This window comes from Nilaparvata lugens, chromosome 1 (assembly GCF_014356525.2).
Source record: "Nilaparvata lugens isolate BPH chromosome 1, ASM1435652v1, whole genome shotgun sequence".
Classification (NCBI taxonomy): domain Eukaryota; kingdom Metazoa; phylum Arthropoda; class Insecta; order Hemiptera; family Delphacidae; genus Nilaparvata; species Nilaparvata lugens.
The window spans coordinates 31,222,062-31,231,794 of NC_052504.1; the positions used below are offsets into that span (position 1 = coordinate 31,222,062).

Here is a 9,733-nt window from a genome sequence, read left to right on the forward strand (position 1 = left end):
TTCAAAAATGAAGACAATAATATCATCTGAACATCATATATTTTCAAGACACAAATCAAATTGAAAATACTCTATAAACGTTCACAGATAGATCCCTCCATTGGAACAATATTTACAGCAATTATCGAAAATATGAACACAGTCAATACAATGACATTGATGCATTACATTCCAAGAATTAGAAAACTTATAATATAAAGGAATATTGTTTGATAACTTTAGAAACAAGAATGGTTTTAACGAATTGGAAATTAGTCACATGCTTTGAGATAGAATAATTCATTATTTAGGAAGACTGGAATATTTATTTTTTATGAAACAACCTGAAAAATGATTTACAAAAATTTGAAAGGTAGATAATTGAGAGAAAAGGAGATTTCAAGACGTGTTACAAGGATTTGGAGAGAAATCAAAGCTAAAGCCCGGTTGTATAAAAGCCGGTTAAATTTTAACCGTGAATAATTTCATGAGAATCAATCAGAGAAGACCTTTCAGAAAAGTCGGCTTCTCTGATTGGTTCTCGTGAAATTAATTACTGTTAAAATTTGACCGGCTTTCGTGCAACCGGCACTCAGAATGTCAATACAGTTTTGTGAATGACGATTTGTGACAATAGGAACTGCAAGAAATAAGAATACAAAAATACAAAGAAAAGAAATGACAAGTACTTGTAAAAATTATTGTAAGAGAATAAACGACTATGCTAACGTCTCTGATACATTATTTTGTACACTGTTTTGTTTTGTAAGTCTTTTATGGATAGGAAAGATTATCGTTGCTCTTAGCCATATAATAAAGGAATTCATGATGGTCATCGGCTGATGCCAAACAAAATAAAATTACCAAATGCACTTGACTAATACGAAATACGAATAAATATCACAATAGAAGTTCAAATTTGATTACTGAGAATGCCATTACAACCAAGTAAATAAGTATGTGGAACGAAATAAGTTTGCAAGTAGACATTTTCCCACAACTCAACAAGAACGTTATCAAATAATATGGAAAATAAGATGGCAAGATTCATAAAAATATTGAATCTCAAGATCTAGATTTGTACTAGTATTTGGGTTTCAAACATCGTCATACAAATAGAATTTTCCTCAAAAGCCAATGTGGAGAAATTCCATTTTTCTCATGGAGTTATGTAACTTTGTACTAATTTTGAGCATTGAGGATTATTTTAATTTGAAATATAAATGATCCATTCTATAGTTTGCATTTATGGTGATGTGAACATCTTACACTAAGATCTTTCTTTTCTCAAATGCAAGAAGTTTGGTTTTACCTCAAGGTCAGCTATTGTACTTAATAGGGCACTGAAGCAATAATAGAATGATGATTAAATAAAATTAAAAATTCAATCAAATCTTCCTCATCACTGAACCTGGCAGTGTAATCATACCCGTGATCTCTATAAATATATCTTGTTATTAATATTGTAGTAAATGAAGTTCCTCATACTCGGTTCGTATCAGAAAATAGATTCTTCAGAAATCAAAGGTTTAGATTTTGTTTCCAGCAAAACTTTGAAAATAGCATCACTTAAATTATTTCGCATTCATTGCTGACCAGTTGTTGAACAATGATGCACAAACAGTTTCCAACAGTTCCATTATCAATACTTCTACATAGTTGGAACTGAAATAGTAGTTTGATAACAACTTAGTTTTTGAACTGAATTAGTATCTAAGTAGTTTTAAATGGTAGTTTGTGAGTGAAATCAAAATTAAATACTAATGTTGCACGAATGGTCTAGGATTGCCCAGGTATATTGATAAAATAATAATAAAAAAATATAGTGAAGTAAATTGATGTTATGTCGTTTTTTTTCATGGAACAGGTAGATCAGACTCATGGTTTACCACAACTTATCTAGTTCCTATTCTCTGAGCGGTACCGAAAGAGTTATGCTTTCCTTCCGACTGAATTAATTGACGCTGGAACTATGAATGGGGTATGGCGTTGGCATTGATCTCCTTTGAATTGGGATGCACCGGTTTTTGCTGTTGGATATTGTTTGGAATGTAGTTGGGTTGGCCCTGTGGCATGGCATTCGGGTGATGGAAATTGTTCTGAGATGGCGGCGCCCCCTGATTCACCTGCGGAGGACTGCCCATATTTGCAGCGTATTGCGGGGAGTTGGGGTGAGGCGGCTGCTGAGGATAGCCTTGCTGAGGCTGGTGAGGGAAACTGCCCTGAGGAGCAACACTGGGAGGCTGGGTACTAGAGTGCTGATTGAAAGAGCCTTGAGGCACTCCGCCTTGAGGTGGACTGGCAGTTCCTTGCTGGGGAATTCCACCTTGTGGATAGTTGGGCTGCTGAGGAGGTTGACTTCCTTGGGGAGGGTAGTTGCCCTGTGGAGGATGACCACCTTGTTGAGGCTGAATGTTTTGCTGAGGTGGCATTCCTTGCTGTTGCATTCCTTGTTGAGGATGCATTCCTTGCTGAGGTTGCATTCCTTGTTGAGGTTGCATTCCTTGTTGAGGTTGCATTCCTTGCTGAGGTTGCATTCCTTGCTGAGGTTGCATTCCTTGCTGAGGTTGCATTCCTTGATGTTGCATTCCTTGCTGAGGGTGCATTCCTTGTTGAGATTGAATTCCTTGCTGAGGGTGCATTCCTTGCTGAGGTTGCATTCCTTGTTGAGGGTGCATTCCTTGTTGGTAACCTTGTTGAGGACCCCCACCTTGCTGTTCATTGAACTGATTAGGATGTCCTTGGTAATATTGCTGAAAACATAAATGAAAGAATATTACTTACTTTCTGATAAAATTTTATAATGATAAAATACGACGATCGTTTTTTTCAGCCTCCAATCACATATCATGAGATACAGTATGAGTAAACGTAAATATGGATCTAACTTGAAATGATCATGATCATACTAACTCATAAATACTTGTAAAAAATCAATCTTAGAAACCTGTTGGTTGTCTGGTTGTTGGTGAAATGGGATTATGTTCGCTACAGCAGCCTAGAATAGGATGCCTCAGATAAACCCTGAGTATGCTTCAAATGGTGACTTTTTCTTATATTGTTTTGTGAGCAATTTACGAAAGATAAATTGTCAATTGTCATAAAAAGATGTGCATTTGGAGTCTTTCAAGATAATTATCCTAAATTATTACTGGAATCAGATTGAAGGGTGAAGTCCTTTCACAGTAATTATCTGCATTAATTCTTCGGTTAAATTGACAGAAACATTTTTAACACTACAGGAGCTAAACCAGTTTGAATCTCAGGTGTATTCTCATTTCTATTCTGTATAACAAATAGGTTCTACTCTTTGTTTCTAAAAGTTATCTACTCATCTACATATTTATTTTCTGTTCTGAATATGTTAACTGTTCATTTGTTTCCATTATAATGTAGTGTTAGTATTCAATGGGTCTTGCAAGACCTGGCAATACATTGTCATTTGTGGTAGAGAATCAATCAATAAAGAATCAATGGGTTTCTTTCCCATTTTTATACTGCAGCAGTATTATTTGGATGACTTGTATGATCTCTATACCTGAGGTATGAATGATTAGTAAAATGTACTTATGAGATCATCCTATTTTGATTCCCGGTACACCCCTGGCTGTAGAGCAGACAAGATAGAGATAAGATTACGCATAATTATATATGTTACTGTTACTGCATTTGAATATAATTCTGAAGTTCACTTTCTTGATTAGTTGCTCATCCATGAATATAGAGTAGGAAAAATATTGAGATGTCTAGTCTGAAATTCTGTATAAATGTTTTAAATTATTGAAATTAGTTACCTGTCCTTGTGGAGGTGGCATCATACCCTGATGGTGTGGCGGTAGCTGAAAATTTCAAAACAAACTTATTCATAGAGAACACTTGAATAATATTGAAACCCACCATTAAAAAGCTGGAATAATGTCAATTATTGAGTTAAAGTACATTGATAAATTATGGTACATTTATCTCAACCAAAACCTTAAATACCTGAGAAGCTTCGACAGGAAATTAATTTCCACCACCTTATGAAAAGTATTGAAACAATACGGCAATACACCAACTTCAATTAACAATATTGATTAGTAATAGCTGCGTTGATGTTATTATAGTATGCAAGCTTGAAGTTAATCTGAAAATTACAATCAAACTTGGTCCACCTAAACAAAACCTTGTAGATTTTATCTATTTTTCAAAAAAGTGACTGCAATAGCCTACACCCATTTCAAAGAACAATATTGATTTAGTAATAGCTGCGTTGATGTTATTTCATCTAAGTTAAGTTAATCTGAAACCTACAAGGTGCGCCAGAGAAACTTATTTGAAAAAATTCCCGCGCGGTGAATTGGTCGTGTAGAGGGGCAAGAGGGGGCGCATCTGGACAGTTGAGTTCCCAAGTTTATCCTCCCTCAAGTAATAATAATAATAATAGTACTCCTTAAATACTCCTTAATAAAAATAATAACCCCTCAAGTAAGTAGCTATCATGCTCTGGTCTAGAGAGGAGCGGGCCTTCGCAGTTGAGAGCTTGTTGTTGCTACGCAACGTGCCTTCCACGCTCGATTTTAAATTCCTCCTCACAGACTCATTCCTGGTCGTAATTCGAATCTGTCGTGGGTTAAATCATTTCGGGAGTGTGGAACTGTCGCTAAACCCAGAAATGGACTTCAACGCACCATCAGAGCCTCCAGAAAATTTCGAAAGAGTGAGGCAGTCAGATGTGCGTTCTCCCCGGCGTTTGGCTCGCACTCAGCTGCTATGGCAAATTCTGACTCCACTATTCGACGAATTTTCCATGAAGGCCTTCAATTTCATCCCTATAAATTGGCTGTTGTTCAAGAGTTGACTGAACGCGATATTGTTGCCCGTCAAAATACATGTGATGTGCTGATTGACAACCTGCCTGAAAACGCGGTCATTTTTCAATGACAAGGCTCATTTCCACATGCGTTTCCTCAATGCGACTTCTTTTATGGGGTTATTTGAAATCCCTGGTTTATGTCGATCGACCACGGACTTCAAGAACAACATTCGCGTCGTCATTGCCAACATACTGATTGATATACTGCAACGAGTGGATACAAATTTAAAAAATCGACATCAGTGTATGAGCGATGGGGGTCGCCGTTGATCTGATGTCATTTTCAAGACTGCATGAAAGAAAATTAGGAAAAAAACAGATTGAAACAATAACTAAAGTACTTTTGTTTTTATTGTCCTTTGGCGCACCTGTGCAACCAATCTCGATATACCTAAGCCTGTAGATTTTTCCAAGTTTTCAGGAAAGTATTACATCGGTTTTTTTCCGTTTGAATGTGCCTATTAAAATAATTTATAATCATACATACTCACATTCGTAAAACTTTGGTCCCTTGCATTCTCAATGTTCCATCTCATCTCCCTTGCTATTAGATGATGATGTATAATTTCTTTGACCATTTATGAAAATATCATTTAGTTCCAACAAGTAAGCCATCAAACTTTTGGTTATCTGGAGAAAGTTCATCAATGATTTCTTAATTTTTGATAATCAAGTTTTACAAGATATTTTTCCTTTTTTCGTAGCAGTTTGTATCCTATTTCAGGAGCTTCAGGATAATATTATTTCTATTGCAGGAACCAAGAATGTATTTAGTATCTTGATAGAAAGTTATTCCAGGTTTTTCTACTTGATAATGCTTTTGTACAAGTTCTGCACACATCATCAATAAAAAATTTGATACGCAAAATATATACAAGCAATCCAGAAAGTTTATTTCCAGTCTAAAGGTGCAATTCATTTGCGACGACTCGAGACGCGCAACTAGTGCCACGTGGTTAGACGCACAGCTCGATGAATCATCAAATCTAATGATTTTTTTATATTACGTACTCTAGCCGCGCGGCTCGAGTCGTCGCTGAGGAATTGCACCATGGGATAAAATTATTTCTTGCGATCGGGGAAACAAGACATGATATGAATTACAAGCGTTCTTCGCACCTTCCCTAAAAACCCAAAGCAGTTTAATCGGAAGAGTGTTTTACCTGTCCTTGGTGAGGCATCATCATGCCTGGATGTGGAGGTAACTGAAAAATTTGAGCAACCAAGAATTGTCAAATCAAAGTGCCAGTAAGGTATTCAAAAACGACTATGCTTCGAAAAATGTAGGCTACAATAATTCGATATAAAAATTGTAATTTACAATAAAAATAACGAGTTCAAAATTATAAAACATTATTTAATCGTACTTTATTTCGTTATAAATATATTGATTGGAAGAAAAGTCTCCTATAATATAAAATTTCTTGAAAATCCATCTTTGTATTGAGTAGAAAATACTATCTCTTGATTTCCTTTTAAAATAATTGTTCATCTCTTCAGAATAGCGCTCTAGAGCTCAAATCTCCTGGACATACAGAAGAAGTGATAACAAATTAGTTTCAATTATTATTTGAATAGTTTTCCTACACAACGAAGATAGTGGTATCAACAAAACAGATTGGAATAATATAATGAAACTTTAATTTTCCATTCAAGAGATTATAAAAAATTGAATAAAGAAACGTGATGTTATATCATTCATTGGGAACAAAATAAAAAAATTTTGTAATCAATTTTTACAAAATAGTTCACAAATTTACATCAAAAGTTAAAGCCAATCAAATTTTTGTGAGAGAAAGAATTTGTAAGAAAGTTAATTGTTGAAAAACAAGGTCCTGGCTGAAGTATGAGAGTAGTAAGGCCCATTGACAGCTTAAATTATTATACAGAGTGAGTCATATGTATGGGAACACTTCATTAAGTTGGAGACTGTTTTAGATATAATACTTTAACTTTCAGGATACGTTATTGGTCAAATACCTTTTGACGTACAACTGAATGTCAACCCCACATAAGGGGGTGACTTAGGGGTTGTAACTAGATTATTTTAAATTTAAACATTCACTGTGCTATACATCATTTTAAAGGCATTTTTAAAACAAGAAAGATGACATCAATAAATATGTTCTATGATACCTTTATCCAAAATGGCGGCGGGTTGAACTTTATCAATTACTTCTTTAAAAACCAAAACTTCAATCAGCCGCCATTTTGGATACAAGTATCATAGAACATTTTTATTGATGTCATCTTTCTCGTTTTGGAAAGGCCTTTAAAATGATGTATCACACAATGGGTGTTTACATTCAAAATATTTGAGTTACAACCCTCATTTCTTTAAAAACTAAAACTTCAATCAGCCGCCATTTTGGATACAAGTATCATAGAACATTTTTATTGATGCCATCTTTCTTGTTTTAAAAAGGCCTTTAAAATGATGTACCACACAATGGGTGTTTACATTTAAAATATTCGAGTTACAAAATTTAAGTCACCCCTTATTATGTGAGGTTGAAATTCAGTTGCACGTCAAAAGGTAAAGTATTTTACCAGTAATTATCCTGAAAGTTACAGTATTATATCTACAGCTGTCTCCAACTTATTAAAGTGTTCGCATACATATGACTCACTCTGTATATTCAGGTGAGGTGGGACCTTCCCGCAAGGGACTCACCACACCCAAAAAGCCACACGAATTCACTTTACTATCTGATTATATTGAAATCCGTTCAACAATAATGATACTGAATTATTAGCACAATCGAAACATCTCTTCTAACAACGTATTATATCAACTTCTAACATAGTTGAAGGAGTTCTAGTTCTATAACTCTCTGTTTACCTCTGTGTGGGTTGTGTGGCAGAGAGGACGTAGAGTCCTAACTCCGCCCTCAATAAAGGCAATTAGTCGATTCCAATGGATTATTATAATCAACTATTTTTCCACTCTCTGTGGATGAAATTGTATTCTCCATTTCCCACCAACTCTTAATCCAGGGAACCTCAGTGATTTTTCACTTTCCTAAGCAATGAATATGATTAATTCTGAAGAGTGAAAATTGATGTTGTGGAACTCTTCCATAATGTGAGAGAACACACGAAAGCATGCTCCTGTGAAATGATAATATTTATTTAAATAAAGTGGATTTTCGACAACATCTCAAGTTTCTTCAGAAATATGATAAGTGTTACTCACTCTTCCCTCCTTGATGAGTTTCTCGATTTCCTGCTGGCGTCTCCTCTCGAACTCAGCGTATTCTTCGGGAGTGTACATCTGCTGCTGGTCCAGAGATTCCCAGCCATCATCCCTCTCAAACTCTGGCTTTTTCGTTTGATCCATGAATTCTTGGAAACTTAAAATCATCATCAGTCGATTGATTATTCACACTCATAAATAGATTTTCTACAATAAGTCAATAAAATAGATTTCTTTCCACTAATTTTGTTGATCTTGTAAATTGCTACATTACAATCCTCAATTAACGGTACCTAAACTCTTGAGAACATGAGTAGAATGCATGTAAATCTTGTGAAATGCAATATAAATCTTTTTGTAAAATACTACATTAAAATCCTCATTTACCGGTACCTGAACACTCAAGAGCATGTGAAAAATGCATGTAAATCTTGTGAAGTGTAGCCTACATCTTGTAAAATGCTACATTATAATCCTCAATCACCGGTACCTAAACACTCAAGAACATTAGTAAAATGCATGTAAATATTGTAAAATGCTAGGTTAACTCATTTGCCAAAACAATTCTAAGAACAGTTGACTCACTCGCATAAATACATGAACAGGCCTCGTTGTATCTGAACTTGCCGGACAGAATTAGTGTAGTTAGTAAGGTGCTACTAATAAAACTGAAATGGATAAATTGATACATTTTTCAGGTACTTGTTTTTTATCCAATGCAAATTTTCAAAATGTGTATTTTTTTAATGAATTAATATTGAAAGTAAACATCGTAACTCAAGTCTTCACTACAACAACAAAACGCTGAAAATTTCAACTTTATCAATACCGTACTTATTTAATGACTTATTTGCCCTATGAATGGGATCCAAACAATTCACTTATGAATTATTTATAAGGTGAAAAATGATGTAGTAAAACCGTAATATATTTTTTTAATGAAAATTACCTGTGTCAAAATAGAGTAGTTGATCCATTTATTTTTCCTACTGCATCTCGTAATATGTGAAGTCTGAGGATGCTAGTAAGACATGGCGAAACGGAAGTCACTCCTCTTAATCAGTGAGTAAATAATACTTTCAACCACAAAGTTTTCGAGAATTGTGTACTGCAACATTACCTGATCAGTCCATCTCTGTTGGTGTCGCTTTCACGGAACACGTGCTCTCTCATGCGCTCCATCTCTTCGGCTCTCTCTCTCATGTCATCTTCGGGGACTCCAGCTTGGTAGAGTTTGTCCAACTCCTTCAGGAACAGCATCTTCACCTCCTCTTGGTCCCAGTAGCCGTTGCCGTCAAGATCTGGCCAACAATATTCAATCAAATTCAACCCAACAAAATACGAATTCTCATTGACAAAGATGATATTTTTATTAATTTACAACTTTGCCGTCCTATCGTTCCCATGATTTTATAATGTGGATAACACAATTAAAGAAGTCCGACTGAACGCGCTTGACTGATTTCAATATCCTTGTTTTTCCTTTTAGGGAGAAATTTCTTTGAATAAATTACATGAATATTTATTCATTATTTGAAATATGACAATTTATTCAACATTTTGAAGAGTTTAGTGTCCTTTTCCTTTACAGTTAGATTTAATACAGTAAAAATCAATCAGGGTGAAATTAGGGAGAAATTTCTTTGAATAATGACATGAATATTTATTCATTATTTGAATATATGACAATTTATTCAACATTT

At 34.9% G+C, this 9,733-nt stretch overlaps 1 protein-coding gene across 1 annotated transcript in view; it reads right to left on the reverse strand.

Moving 5' to 3' along the window:
- Positions 1 to 307: 307 nt before the first annotated feature.
- The window catches only part of LOC111045547 (basic salivary proline-rich protein 3), a 16,268-nt gene continuing 6,842 nt past the window's right edge, over positions 308 to 9,733 (reverse strand). The window contains exons 2-6 of the mRNA XM_039422303.1: positions 9,151 to 9,331; positions 8,031 to 8,187; positions 5,998 to 6,039; positions 3,774 to 3,818; positions 308 to 2,732 (exon numbers count right to left, since the gene is read on the reverse strand). Coding sequence (XP_039278237.1) covers positions 1,950 to 2,732; positions 3,774 to 3,818; positions 5,998 to 6,039; positions 8,031 to 8,187; positions 9,151 to 9,331 — 1,208 coding nt within the window. The 3' untranslated portion in view covers positions 308 to 1,949. The remainder of the gene's footprint in view (positions 2,733 to 3,773; positions 3,819 to 5,997; positions 6,040 to 8,030; positions 8,188 to 9,150; positions 9,332 to 9,733) is intronic.